The sequence below is a fragment of the Diospyros lotus genome, chromosome 8 (genome assembly GCF_014633365.1).
Source record: "Diospyros lotus cultivar Yz01 chromosome 8, ASM1463336v1, whole genome shotgun sequence".
NCBI lineage: Eukaryota > Viridiplantae > Streptophyta > Magnoliopsida > Ericales > Ebenaceae > Diospyros > Diospyros lotus.
Window position 1 is genome coordinate 996,052 of NC_068345.1, and position 16,254 is coordinate 1,012,305.

Genomic DNA, 16,254 nt, shown 5'->3' on the forward strand with positions numbered 1-16,254 from the left:
GGTTAGTTATGGTTGTGCCCTTTAAAATATTGGCTCGAGCATGTCTCAGTTCATCTTTTTATATATCTTAATCTAAGTAATGGCTCGCGTGTGATTAAGGGTTAATCATTGACACAGATATTGTAATTAACTATTAATTATAATCTTAATCCCGGAGTGTTTATTGAAACTTATTGAATATATGGGATTCAATATATTACCCCGCTTACAGTGAAAATGAAATATTTAATATATTCCTCTATATTGGTGTCATCAATCCTTTTTAACGAAGGAGAAGACCAAATTCACGTAGTTGGCACTGTTGACCGACAAGTAATCGCCGACGAGTCCGGCGTACCGGCGGAACAAGTCGTCCATATCCATCTCCTTTGAGAAGTGAGATTCCAGCATTGGCTCCACCACTGCTCGAATGGTCTTCGCCACCAGCTGGCCTTTCGACGGCCTTTCCCCTGCGGCACAGTCGTTGTAGCCTCCGCCGCCTCCTCCATCCCACTCGATTTCAAAGGCTTCCAAGCGATCCACCAAAAACGAAGCTTCTGTTTCGGCCAACATTCTCACTTCCTCCGCGCTCGGCGCATAGTGAGGGGCGTTGAATGAGTCTATCTTCTCCTCTTCAACCAGTCCCTACGTACATGATGTATACATGCAATGAGGATTAAATTAAACATCATCGTTCTGCATCCATCAATCTGGTTTTTGAAGTTAAGGTTAATCTTATAATGTCCCACAAACATATATAAAAAAAAAAGATTAGCTTTATAGATATACCTCGGAAGCCATGGCCATGAGAGCTTGAGCCAGGAGCTCCCAGTGTTGGCAACCCTCTTTACTTGATGGATCTGCAGATCTTCTGCCCAAGAAAGACAAAACCATTCGTCCATTAGAAACCATTTCTTCGGATCGAGACTTGAGAAAGTCCATGAAATCCTTCTTGAACTGGGACGCGTATGCTTCCACAACGCTCACTGGGCTGCTCTTCGATATATAAATCTTTCCCTTGTTTAACTGTTCTTCTTTGTTGCTCTCCAGCCCTACTGGAACCTATTTTTGTTGTAATCATTCAATCACTCTTTCCGTTAGAAAAATATGAATTCAGCTCCTCTCATCTTATTAATAATACGTACAATACATCATCTTATGATAAAATCTATATTTTTGCCTTACTTTCACATTTTTTCATCTAGTCATTATAACTTTTTATATGGTTTCGATTATATTTTTATACATGCATTTTTTAGTTAATTTAATTTATATATTTTAATTTTTTTTTCATATACCAACACCAACTTTTCATTATTTCGAATATAATCATGAACTTACATTTTTTAATAAATTTAACTCTTGTACTAAGGCGAACATAATATGTAATTTGTCATCTCATTTTAATTTTTTTTATATATAAAAATATAAAAATTAAATTAATTTAAAAATATAGGTTCAAGGATATAAACAAAATAACGAAAAGTTAGATTTGTCACTTAAAAAAAAACTAAAGTATAAAAATTAAATTAATTTAAAAATTAAGTTTAAAAAAATTAAATAACTGCATAAAAAAGTCAAAATATAAGAATAAAAATACAAATTTTCCTCCTTTTAGTATTATAACTTTGCATTGATTTATCATTAAATATATTCTTTTCCTAGATTTGCTATAAAGAGGGCTTCATCTCTTTCCACAGATTGGAACAGGAGATACCAATAATAATAGAGAAGTAGTGGCAGAACATTCGCATAAACTTAGCTTAGAATATTACATCAAATTAATTCTCTAATTTTCAGAAGGATTTTTGTCCACGGTCCTAACGCATGTTTAATGTACTTTATTTTTATTATCTAAATATTTTTATTAGCTGATAAAATATTTTAAAATATAATACATTTATTAACAATTAATACAAATATCTGAATCTTAAAAATAAATATAATAAATGTATATTAATGAGTGTCCACTCGTTAAGAAAACCCTTTAATTTAAAAAATAACAAAACGTTTGATTTCATAATTTTAGAAAGAATTTTTTTGTCACCTATCCTTAATTTATAATGCATGGAAATGCATTGAGAATGACGTTTTGGCATTTATGAAATGCCAAAAACATTTCTACGATATTTTTATATATAATTTTGAAAACGTTTCGAGTTTGTTATATATTATTAGGAAAATATTGAAAAATCATTTTCGTGCACAAAGAGATTAGAGATAGAATTTTCTTCTGGAATTTATTTTTAAAATTTGTATTTATTTTTAAATTAAATAACTATTTTTATATTAAAAATTATATTTACAAAAATACCTCTATATTTTGTTATTTATGTATTTCTTCGTGTTTCTATTTTTTATTTTTTTAAAAAATATTATTTTTTCATTTCATGCAACCTATCCCATGATAAGATTTAATGATGAATACATATTATTTCTAAATAAAAATGTAGTTATTACAGATTTTATTATTTCTTAAATTGTTTGAAATCAAATATTAGAGATCTATATATTTATTACATTTTATCCTATACTTTCAAAAAATCTTTACATATATATATAAAAAAAAAAATCTTACATGAAGTTGACATTTATAAGTGTCCATTTAAAAAGTGTTTTTCAAATCAAATCATCGATAACGATTTGAATGATTCTATCAAATCCTAATGAGACCCACATATGTTTCAAAAATATAATAATTAAAGATTAAAATTAATAGACACGTAATAATAAAGTAATTTCATGAAATACCAAAAACACGTAAGGTTTTGAATTAAAAAAAATCATATCTCAATGCCTCTAAATCGCCTAAACCATAAAGAATTAGAGATTAATTGCAGGGATTCTCTAAGTTTCAATTAAAGGGTATGGACAGTCAATTTATCGAACTACGAAATTGAAACCGATTGTCAGTTGAGATTTTTTCTTTTTAACAGCTCAAAGGACTTGTAATGACCTAAATAAAAAATAATAAATATTCCAAATCACCATGTATCACATGAAATTGAAAACAAAGTCAAATGTCTTAAAAAGTTTTCTAAAATTTTCGGTTCTGAATTAAGCAAAAACAAATAATTAATTACCTGAGACAGCCAATGGAGGCTGGAGGAGGAGTGGACGAAGTGAAGGCTGTTGCTAGGGAACAGCCTGCCGTAGAACGAACCAGCCGTTCCGGAGATGAAGCATCGTCGTTCAAAGCCCCCGCCTTTCTCTTGCCCCAGCTTCTTGTAGAAATCCGGCAACTGCTGGAATATGTTGTTGAAGTCGTTGCCCGGAAGGTCGTTCAGGCAGACCCTGAGCTCCGGCGGGGAGAGTCCCGTCCGGCAGGCGGCGGAGTGGACAACGTCGATGATCTCGGACACCAGGATGAGGGTGTTGGGGCCAGACGAGCAGCCCAGGTCGGCAATGCCCATGCTCTCCGGGAAGTTTTCGGACAAGATGGCCAATACGGCTTCCTCCACCATTGATTTCGCCACTGAGATTATCTTCCTCTGAGGAAACCAGTGAAATGCTTGATCATTCATTAATGGAAGAAATCAAAGAAATTCATGCAGATTGAAGGCCCAATTACCTGGAGTGTTGAATTCTTTGCGTAGCTTGTCTCTCCTTCCCCGTTGTTCATGTGAAGTACTTGCATGACTTCCATCTCTCTCCTCCCTCTCTCAGTTAAAGATTGTTGTGAGCTGCATATAAGGTGGTAGCCGTCCATATATATAGATAGATATTGTTAAGACAATATATATTTTTTTTGTCACGTGTGAGAATCAAATTTTGTTTCTTTTTATGGGTTCTTCGTAACACAAACCATTTCTCTTAACAATAACATCACCAATCCCATGAAAGAGATAAAGAATAAGTTTGACAAATGATTATTCTAAATTGATGCCATACATATATAAATTAATAATGATTTTATTTAAATTTATAATAATTTTATTTAAAATGAATAATAATTTATCGTATTAAATAGATTTATTGTTAAGTTTAGATAAGATTATTATAAATTTAAGTAAAACTATTATAAATTTATATGTGTTACATTAGCTTTTAAGAATAATTTGGGAAACTTGTTTGTGGGTGTAACATTTTCCATATTATAATGTAATATTAATTATTGTCTTTAATACAGTGGCTAAGTAGCAATAAATGTACTTTGTTTTTAGAGAAAATAGATATTTATAACATTTTATTTTTTAAGAAAAATTAAATAATTCTACTGGTTCATTATAAATAAATTGTGTTTTCAAAAAATAAAATTATTTAAATATTGAAAATAACGTACAATAAATTTATAATATTTAACCAACGCCTTTAGAACAACGAACGTTATCCATATTATAATTAGAATAATGCTAGTCACGACCCTTAAAAAAGGTGCATTTGTTTTTAGTTTTAAGATAATTTTATTAATTATTAGAATATTACAAAACATGATGCATTTTTTTATTAGCTAATAAAATTATTTTAAATATTTAAAAAAAAATAAAACACATTTATTGAACATTATTCATAAAATAATTATCTTATATTTTCAAAGTCAAGCCTCATCCAATTCGAAGGTGTGAGTGGAATAACTATTTCAAAATACCATGCTACATTATAGTGGTGAGGCATCACTTCTTATTCTTATTCATGTGCATCAATTATTTATCATATGTTGGGTTGTAGATTATTAATTATTTATGTACCATATGTTATTTTAATTTTGAGATGCACTCACTTGTGTCCCCTTCCATCGAGGCCTTAATCGTATAGAGAAAAGGTAAATTCAAGCACACTCGAGGAAGCGATCGTTAGACTACTTGAATCTGGACTTCCAGGCTTTTTCACGTGTCGCAGAAATCGCTCTTGCACCTCAAGGGAGAAAGTCATGTGCTATCTTAATCTTAATATATATATATAAAAAAAATAATCATCAACAAAAAAGTCAACAATTTTTCCTTTCAAAAATACCATCCACATGTACACATTAGGCATTTATTACGGTAATTTAATTCTCAAACTTCCATCCCTCGATCAATTATAAATAAATATTATTTCTAAAAAATATAAATAAACAACTTAAACTATTAATTAATTCATAAAAATCATCCATCTATATAAAATCTTATTTATTTTATATATAATAATATATAATCTTATCTTATCTTAATATATATAAAAGAAAGATACTCATCAAGAGAAAAAGTCAACCCTAAACCTTAAACCTTAAATAACTTTTTCCTTCAAAAATGCCATCCACATATACACATTAGACATTTATTACATCAATTTAATTCCCCAACTCCAACTAATGAGAAGTCAGATTTTCAAAAATTTGCCAAACTATTCTGTGCGTATAAAATTTGTATTAAATTTTCAATGTTATTAATTAATCAAAACTAAATATTTTCTGTCATTTTTTTCTGATCAAATAATCCCTCAATCAATCACAAATAAATATTATTTGTGAGAAATATGAATATACAACTTAAATTATTAATTAACTCATAAAAAATCGTCTATTTGTATAAAATTTTATCTTTCATTTATATATAATGATATATAATCTTATCTTATCTTAATATATATAAAAGAAGGATACTCATCAAAAAAAAAGTCAACCCTAAACCCTAAACAACTTTTTCCTCCAAAAATGCTATCCACATATACACATTAGCCATTTATTACATCAATTTAATTCCCCAACTCCAACTAATGAGAAGTCAGATTTCCAAAAATTTGCCAAACTATTCTATGCATATAAAATTTGTATTAAATTTTCAATGTTATTAATTAAACAAAAATAAATATTTTTTGTCATTTTTTCTGATCAAATGATCACTCAATCAATCATAAATAAATATTATTTGTGAGAAAAAAATATACAGTTTAAATTATTAATTAAGTCATAAAAAATCATCCATTTGTATAAAATTTTATCTTTTATTTATAGATAATAATATATAATCTTATCTTATCTTAATATATATAAAAGAAGGATACTCATCAAGGAAAAAATCAACCCTAAACCCTAAACAACTTTTTCCTCCAAAAATGCCATCCACATATGCACATTAGACATTTATTACATCAATTTAATTCCCCAACACTAACTAATGAGAAGTCAAATTTCAAAAAATCTGTCAAACTATTCTGTGCGTATAAAATTTATAATAAATTTTCAATGTTATTAATTAATCAAAAATAAATATTTTCTGTCATTTTTTCTAATCAGATAATCCCTCAATCAATCATAAATAAATATTATTTGTGAGAAATATGAATATACAGCTTAAATTATTAATTAAGTCATAAAAAATCGTCCATCTATATAAAATTTTATCTTTTATTTATATATAATAATATATAATCTTATCTTATCTTAATATATATTAAAGAAAGATACTCATCAAGAAAAAAGTCAACCCTAAATGCTAAACAACTTTTTCCTCCAAAAATGCCATCCACATATACACATTAGACATTTATTACATCAATTTAATTCCCCAACTACAACTACACATATACACATTAGACATTTATTACATCAATTTAATTCCCCAACTACAACTAATGAGAAGTCAGATTTCCAAAAATCTGCCAAACTATTCTGTGCGTATAAAATTTGTATTAAATTTTCAATGTTATTAATTAATCAAAAATAAATATTTTCTGTCATTTTTTCTGATCAAATAATCCCTCAATCAATCACAAATAAATATTATTTGTGAGAAATATGAATATACAACTTAAATTATTAATTAAGTCATAAAAATCGTCCATTTATATAAAATTTTATCTTTCATTTATATATAATAATATATAATCTTATCTTATCTTAATATATATAAAAGAAGGATTCTCATCAAGAAAAAAGTCAACCCTAAACCCTAAACCCTAAATAACTTTTTCCTCCAAAAATGCCATCCACATATACACATTAGACATTTATTACATCAATTTAATTCCCCAACTCCAACTAATGAGAAGTCAGATTTCCAAAAATTTGCCAAACTATTCTCTGCATATAAAATTTGTATTAAATTTTCAATGTTATTAATTAATCAAAAATAAATATTTGTTGTCATTTTTTTTGATCAAATAATCCCACAATCAATCATAAATAAATATTATTTGTGAGAAAAAAAATATACAGCTTAAATTATTAATTAAGTCATAAAAAATCATCCATTTGTATAAAATTTTATCTTTTATTTATACATAATAATATATAATCTTATCTTATCTTAATATATTGTAATACCCCAAGAGCCCAGAAAAGTTAGTATATATCGAGGATAGTGTAAGGAATGAAACAACACCAGCTGGATACCTTTTGGGCTGAATGTTAGCAAAGAACTCCCAAGTTAAGCGTGCTTGACCTGTGGTAATCCAGAGATGGGTGACCCCCCTGGGAAGTTCGTGTAGGCCCATCAGGGTAAATTGTTCTGGTCCTTCCTATCGCTCGAACGGGATGTTACAAATGGTATCAGAGCTGACCCCCGAGCCTTTGAGCGGTGGTGGGGCAAATCTCAGCGAGGAGGTTGAGTCCTGAGGAGGGTGTGAGGCCCCTATGGGGGGTGCGTGTAGGCACCTTAGGCGAATCCCACATCGGTCATGCACGATGGGAGATCTGGAACCGGTTGTAAGGTCGCATGACGAGGACGTTATGTGCTCAAGGGAGAAGAATGTAATACCCCGAGAGCCCAGAGAAGTTAGTATATATCGAGAATAGTGTAAGGAAGGAAACAACACCAGCTGGATACCTTTTGGGCTGAATGTTGGCAAAGAACTCTCAAGTTAAGCGTGCTTGACCTGGAGTAATCCAGGGATGGGTGACCCCCTAGGAAGTTCGTGTAGGCCCATCAGGGTAAGTTGTTCTGATCCTTCCTATCGCTCGAACGAGATGTTACATATATATAAAAAAATCAACCCTAAACCCTAAACAACTTTTTCTTCCAAAAATGCCATCCACATATACACATTAGACATTTATTACATCAATTTAATTCCCCAACTCCAACTAATGAGAAGTCAAATTTCAAAAAATCTGTCAAACTATTCTGTGCGTATAAAATTTGTAATAAATTTTCAATGTTATTAATTAATCAAAAATAAATATTTTCTGTCATTTTTTCTAATCAGATAATCCCTCAATCAATCATAAATAAATATTATTTGTGAGAAATATGAATATACAGCTTAAATTATTAATTAAGTCATAAAAAATTGTCCATCTATATAAAATTTTATCTTTTATTTATATATAATAATATATAATCTTATCTTATCTTAATATATATTAAAGAAGGATACTCATCAAGAAAAAAGTCAACCCTAAATCCTAAACAACTTTTTCCTCCAAAAATACCATCCACATATACACATTAGACATTTATTACATCAATTTAATTCCCTAACTCTAACTAATGAGAAGTCAGATTTCCAAAAATCTGTCAACCTATTCTGTGCGTATAAAATTTGTATTAAATTTTCAATGTTATTAATTAATTAAAAATAAATATTTTCTGTCATTTTTTCCGATCAAATAATCCCTCAATCAATCATAAATAAATATTATTTGTGAGAAATATGAATATATAGCTTAAATTATTAATTAAGTAATAAAAAATCGTCCATTTGTATAAAATTTTATCTTTTATTTATATATAATAATATATAATCTTATATTATCTTAATATATATAAAAGAAAGATACTCATCAAGAAAAAAGTCAACCCTAAACCCTAAACAACTTTTTCCTCCAAAAATGTCACCCACATATACACATTAGACATTTATTACATCAATTTAATTCCCCAACTCCAATTAATGAGAAGTTAGATTTCCAAAAATCTGCCAAACTATTCTGTGCGTATAAAATTTGTATTAAATTTTCAATGTTATTAATTAATCAAAAATAAATATTTTCTGTCATATCTTCTAATCAAGTAATCCGTCAATCAATCATAAATAAATATTATTTCTGATAAATATAAATAAACAACTTAAATTATTAGTTAAATAAAAAAAAATCGTTCGTATAAAATATTATCTTTTATTTATATATAATAATATATAATCTTATCTTAATATATATATATATATAAAGAGGATGGTCATAAAAAAAAAGTCAATTTTTCTCTCCGAAAACGCCATCCACATATACCCATTAGCCATTTATTACAGTAATCTAATTTCCCAACTCCAACGAATGAGAAGTTAGATTTCCAAAAATCTACCAAACTATTTTGCGCTTATAAAATTTTTATTAAATTTTCAATATTATTAATTAATTAAAAATAAATATTTTATGTCATATTTTCTTATCAAGTAATCCCTCAATCAAGCATAAATAAATATTATTTTTGACAAATATAAATAAACAACTTAAACTATTAATTAAGTTATAAAAAATCATCTATTTGTATAAAATCTTATATTTTCTTCATACATATTAATACATAATCTTAATATATATAAAAGAATGATGGTCATTAAGGAAAAGATCAACAACTTTTCTTTTCAAAAATGCTATCCACATATACACATTAGTCATTTATTACAATAATTTAATTCTCCAACTCGAGCTAATGAAAAATTAAATTTTCAAAAATTTGCTAAACTGTTCTTTGCCTTAAAATTTGTATTAAATTTTTAATGTTACTAATTAATCAAAAATAAATATTTTTTATGATATCTTCTGATCAAATAATTCCTTAATCAATCATAAATAAATATTATTTCAAATAAATAGGAATAAAAATCTTAAATTATTAATTAAGTCATAAAAAATTATTTATTTCTATAAAATCTCATCTTTTCTTTATATATAATAATATATTTATCTTAATCTATATCTATATATATATATTAAACTAGGCTAGTTTGACCAAGTCAATAGTTTTTCTCACCTTTACAAATTTGACTCATCATGAATGTGATAATTGATTGTAGAAAAAATATGTAAAGTCGTGCATAAATAATTAAATTTTGAAAATTTAATTATTATCATTTATATAATTAATTGATTATTTAAATTATCTTTATTTTATATATAATTTAATTAATTTAAATTTATTTTTTATAATTTTAAATATTATAATTTTATATATAACTTAATTGATTATTATCATTTATTTAATTAATTTAACTGTTTTTTTAATTTTAAACCAATTACTTTTAATCTTGTTTCTAGTTTGTCAATATAAATGGATTTTGTGTAAGAGCTTAATTCTTTAAAAGTGTTGAACTAATTTACACATATTAATTAAGTTTTGTTGATTAACAAAATTTTTTTTATAATATAAATATATTCTTTTTCTCATATAAAAAACAAATTTATTTTAAATTAAAAAAGATTATTTTTAAACATATTTTCTCTTACTGCAAAAGAATATATATATATATTTTAAATTAAAAAAAATATTTTAAAACATATTTTTTCTTATTTTAATCATTTATATATCAAAAGTTTAAATTTAAATTTTGAATTAAAAAAAAATTATTTTAACAGATATTTTCTCTTATTCATAAAAAAAATAAATTTATTTTGAATTAAAAAAGAATTATTTTTAGACATATTTTCTTATTTTAATCATTTATATTTCAAAAATTTATATTTGAATTTTTAAATTTTGATTTCTTATATAAAAAGTAAATTTATTTTGAATTAAATGTAAGACATATTTTCTTGTTGTTTTGAGAAAATCTAAATATTTTTTAAATTTCAAATTTCATACTAACCATTTTTTTAATGGATTATGTGTTTGGAAGATATATATATATATAAGCTAAGTATAAAAGCTCAAAATGTAGAACAAACTTCATAGAACATTCAAATAATAGTGAGAATATTCAAAGTACTAAAAATATACTGACTGGTAGAATTCTCAACTGTTGGTGACTTGTTTATAATTGGTTTGACTACAAGAATTTGAGAATTTTACCCACACGTAAATGTAGGTAAAAACTACTTTATGTGTCAACTATAAGAAGTTTGTGACAGAACTTGGAGTGGTTCCCTCAATAGAGTCTGTCGTGCCTTTATTTTGCGACAACAATGGGGCCACAGCGCAAGCCAAAAAACCAAGGTCTCACCAAAAGTCCAAACACTTTGAGAGACGCTTTCATCTCATTCGAGAGATTGTTGGCAGAGGAGATGTCAATGTGCAGAGAGTAGATACATCAGAGAATGCAGCAGATCCATTGACCAAGGCCATGAACCAGAAGCAACTAGATTCTCATCTAGATAGATGGGGTATGAGATACCATTCAGAATGGTCTTAGGGCTAGTGGGAGATTGTTAGATATAAGCCCTTAAGACCAGTTCTAATGACACAATAAGGCTTGATCTTGTAATTCTTTAAACTTTATTTAATGGCAAATTTTATGTTTAATTGAAATTGCAATATAATTTAAATTGAACATACAAATATCCTTTAATATAATAAGGAGTGGATACCATTCTTAATTGTTAAGAATAATCGAGACGGTTAATCCACAATACGTTATACTATAAATATGTTCCTGGCCATAGAGTTCCTAACTTAGATAATTAGTAACTCGCAAAGACTGGCACATCGTCTTCCTCCTTGTTCGGTATAAGATACCGAAAGACAAGATTGGTAAGTCTCATACCACTCTGTATAAGATACAGAAGGAAGACGAGTGGGTGCTCGTTATAGGAACGAGTTCACTAAACGGGACAATTAATATTGAATCACATGGGTTTTATCTCACGGGTCAATAATTTAATATTAACTACGGATTTGCATTAGTCCTTAGACCTGAGATGACATGGATATCTGTGTGTTAGTGGATTAGGATATCAGCGATATTATATGGTTGTCCTAATCAGGGATAGCCGTACGTATCTATGTGCCTAGTTCAGTGACACACGAGGTATGTGTGCATCAGACATGGAATCTATCATCTCGAGATATACGAGGAAGATATCATATGCGATCCAGTAGTCACTTGACGATAAATCCTTGGCCGAGGTAATATAACGACGAAATTTGGATTCCGTAGAGGATGTGTCATATTAATCAAGTGTGATTATTGGATTTGGTCATACGACGAGATCGAGAGATTTGACCTACTGACCGTGATCTCATATCTCGTCGGGATATAGTATAATAGAGGGACCGTATTGCAGGACACCGTAATGCAAGGTTCACATTCTCGCTTCACATTAAATTGGGTAATCATGACATATTGCTAGATGTCACTCGTGATTTACGAGAATTAATAATTGATTAATTCTCGTTGCCAATTTAATTGTGAACCCAGAAAGTCTCACCCAATAGAAATCGTTTTTTAAAAGAAAAAGGAGACAAATTTAGTAATTATGGAATTACTAAATTATAAATGCAATTATTTAAGAAATAAGAATAATTAAATAAGTAATATGATTATTTATTTAATTATTAATTTGGTTTGAGCTTTTTGCTAACACCTAAAGCCCGGCTCAATAGCATTTAGGGTTTTAGGGTTTCTTGTTTATAAATATAACATTAAACCCAAAATCCAATTAATCAATGAATTGAATCAAAAACAGAAATTTTTGAGAAAATTTTCGAGCCCTTTTTTCTCTCAAGTCTATTGAAGTCTTGACGATTTCAGGTGAACCGACTCGGCATCTCACGCGTGGGAAATATCAGGCGGGTTATCGGCAACGAAATCAGATTTCGTTTCGAGATAACTTTTCGTTTTATGTCTTCGATTTAACCATAAGATTTGAAAAACGTGATACCAATAAAATCAAATTTTATTTTTCCACTGCGTATGATCAGATCAATGTTTTCTAACAATTTGTTCCGGTAAAAAAATACAACATATTCTTAATCAACTATTTTTAAATTAAAAATAGTCTCAATTATGCCAATGTAAAACAATTGCATTATCAAAATCAGCCATGATTTTCCACAATCAATATTCCAATAATCACCGAAAGAAAGGTAGATGATGTCATTCTACTATGTCTAATTGTGGGAAGAAAAGAGAAAGAAGAAATGGTGACAATTTGTAACTAAAAATAAGAGTTTACAACTTGACTCATGTGATACATTACGGGAATACCTAAGATTAGAGCACGATACCATTTGGGAAAAATAGAGGAAAATTTATTGTCACAATGTAACTATAATAGAATATCAATTTTATTTTTAAGGCGGTAAAATTTGCACAATAGAAAATCATAAAAAGCAATAAGATCCAACTATAGGTGACAACTTGAATCATTTTTAAGGAATTTGAATAATCATTAACAAGCATAATAATATTGAGAACATCCAATTTTATTTCCAGAACTCAATTTCTTTTCTTGAATCTACTACTGCTGCTTAATTATTGGAGAGTAGCTACAAAAGTAAAAGGGTTAAGAATAAATATGTAAAATGTTTTAGTGAAAACCAAAATAAAAGTGAAGAAGCAATCAATATTGAAGGCATGGAGAGATTGGTGTTAGTGAAATGGTTCAGGCATTATGCAACATGTACAGCAGTAAGACTCAAAAGAAAAATCTAATAGATGGGTATAAGTCCAGCCATCCTTATGAAACAAGAGTGTTCAACATTAAAAACAACAATTTAGCAAAAGTGTCACGAGGATAAAACTAGAGAAATTGGTTGAGATGGTTAGGATATAAAAAAGAAGACCAACACGTACCTTGATTAGGGAAAGTGAAAGAATATACAACAAAGATAATCCAAGAGGGCAAGGTAGGCCACAATAAATAAATAGTAGTATGCTATTGTTCAATTGAATCATGGCCCTTGATGAGAGTATAATGGAGAAGGAAGATCTATGTAGTTGACCCCAAATAGTAGGGAAAAGGCTGGGGGAGTTGCTATTGCTTTATGCAAACATAGTGATTCTAAGTTTTAGTCATAAAATATTGCTACAAAATTAATTTCTTTGATTGCATCACCAAGTCTCTTTATGATAAATAGGCTTCGAACTCTTCAATTTGCAAATAACAAAGCTTGCAAATCTTTTCTGGAAATGTGAAACCGTCATCTCTACTACTCAAAATCAAACATAAAGAAGTATAAACATGCAAATTAAATCATTTGGTCATTCATGTAGCAGATATAAGCATCCCGCCTTGGAAAGTTTAACCACAAAAAAGCCAATTTGGAGTTATTGAGATCCAAATGGAAGAAACAATTATTGCGCATTGCAAAAGGGATGAGCGATCTTAGGAAGTTGGACTTGTTTATTTATAATTAGGGATGAAGATGTAGATGTATGATTTAAGTTTGAATTTAGGCCCCACTGCACTTAAAAAGGAATTCTATAATTTTAATGTCCTAGCATGTGTCCACTTCAACTTAAAGTACTTGACTAGTTCAGAAGCTCACTGTAAATCCATTCCTGAGGAAAAAATCACATCATGTAAATAGAAATGAAAATCGAGCAACTAAAAAGATAATATCAAAAGTTGAATGAATACTATAAGTAAATGATTAGCAAGAAGAAGGAAAAAAAAGAAGAAAACAAAAAAGAACCTGAAGCGTCCTTAAAAGGAAATTTGGAGCCAGTTCCATCAACAGATTCGTGGAGCAATTTAAGCTGAGTCAAGAACTTTTCAGAATTGATGGTGGACACAAGATGATCATACAACTACAAGAGGGAAACAAACATGTATTAAAAATTTGGACCTGTATCAACTAAAATCCATAACACATCAAACCATCAATTGTAAGAAGATAAAAATCTGGACCGAATCAACTGCATACCACGTGTCCTAACTCGACTTAATGATTGCAACGTTCCTGTACATAAATGGTCTAAATCATCAAAACTAAATCTGGACGCATCCATACAATGACACGAAATTCAAGACTATAAACGTTAAAATCCAAGCCATATAAACGTCAAATTCTTCTGAACTCCTAAACAAGCTATAAATTGTGAAAAATGTTTGTATTAGTGATAATTTCACAAATCAAATTTAAAATCATATCACCGGAGGCTTAAATCCATAGATACCGATAAGAACACGCGAATTAAACCAAATTAGCAAAATGAAAAACCTAAAACCAGCCTCGGAAAACTAATTAAGATTTCATAAAATGAAAAAAAATAACCAAAAATGAGTAATTAACACCTGCCATTGCTGCCCTCTGAATTAATCCTGCGAAGAAGAGCGGTAGTCTTTCCGGCAAACATCGGCCTGACAATGACGTGAATCTCGCCGGAAGGGCGCCGAGAGAGAGCCGTGCGGTCAGCGCCGCTGCCATCGACTGAAGAGGCCGGCGAGGGCGAGGCTTTGAATGAAGCCATGGATGGAGGTGGAGAAGGAGCTCGAATTGGAAGGAAAAGGCTAAGGCTTGCTAGAGACGGAGGGCGGCGTAGCGGCAGCGAGGAGAGCAATAGGTGAGAGGGATTTGGGGACTTGGGGGGGGGGAATTTGGGATTTGGGTTGGCGGAGGGGAGATTTGGCCAGCGAAAGAGGCGGGGAGATTCCCGCCTCTTTAATTCTATTTTTTTAAATATTTAATAATTAAATAAAAAATTATATAATTTATAAAAATGATATTAATAATTATTTAATTAATAAAAATAATATAATTTAAGATTATGATAAATGAAAAAATAATTTAAATTATGATAATTATTAAATATTTTAAATAATAATTTATTCTAATCATCTAAAATGTGATAATAAAATAATTTAAATTATTATATTTTAAATTAATATTTATTTAAAAATTTAATTATATTATAAATAAAATAAATTAATTTGATATATTGAATTATTTATTATTAGTTTGTTATCTCAAATAATTATTTTTTTTTATAAATAATGATTACATTAAACAAAATTTGCAAAATACACTAAAAAGATAATGAATTTTCATAATTAACGATATACGATTGTTATACAAAGAGGTCAAATAATAATCAACAAAACAACAAAAAGCTCGATGCACGAAGACGAGTATTATGATAGTTTAGAAATAAAGAGACATTTCGTAAATTTATTTTTAAAATAATTTATTACTACTAAAAATTTTATGTTCAAGTTAAGTTTTAAGAACTATTATTATATGTTGGATTTACACTATTATTGTCAATATATAATAATGAATTTTTTTTATGCGAGATAATGTTTCGATCAACATACAACATAATGTCTATTCGTGTCTCCGAGAGACTTGTAAAAAGAAAAATAAGTTTAGGGTGTAAGTGAAATCACCTACAAATCTTTTGAACCATAAGTCAATCTTGTGTTTGAAGTAAAATTATAATTTCATTAAAATTGCCCGAATATCTTATCATAAT

At 28.6% G+C, this 16,254-nt stretch overlaps 1 protein-coding gene and 1 long non-coding RNA gene across 3 annotated transcripts in view; both read right to left on the reverse strand.

Moving 5' to 3' along the window:
- Window positions 1-8: 8 nt before the first annotated feature.
- Window positions 9-16,254, reverse strand: part of LOC127807593 (probable jasmonic acid carboxyl methyltransferase 2) — a 34,133-nt gene continuing 17,887 nt past the window's right edge. Inside the window, exons 1-4 of one of the 2 annotated variants that reach the window (XM_052345589.1) lie at window positions 3,551-3,681; window positions 3,063-3,470; window positions 769-1,041; window positions 62-624 (exon numbers count right to left, since the gene is read on the reverse strand). In XM_052345589.1, the coding sequence (XP_052201549.1) occupies window positions 253-624; window positions 769-1,041; window positions 3,063-3,470; window positions 3,551-3,625 (1,128 nt within the window). In that variant the 5' untranslated portion in view covers window positions 3,626-3,681 and the 3' untranslated portion in view covers window positions 62-252. Of the gene's footprint in view, window positions 625-768; window positions 1,042-3,062; window positions 3,471-3,550; window positions 3,682-16,254 lie in introns of those variants that run through there. The other variant, XM_052345587.1, reaches the window with a different exon arrangement.
- On the reverse strand, window positions 10,854-15,394 carry LOC127807594 (uncharacterized). The gene is made up of 3 exons (XR_008024755.1): window positions 15,077-15,394; window positions 14,706-14,741; window positions 10,854-14,589 (listed from the first exon to the last, which is right to left on the reverse strand). It is a non-coding gene; the product is annotated as an uncharacterized LOC127807594 (long non-coding RNA).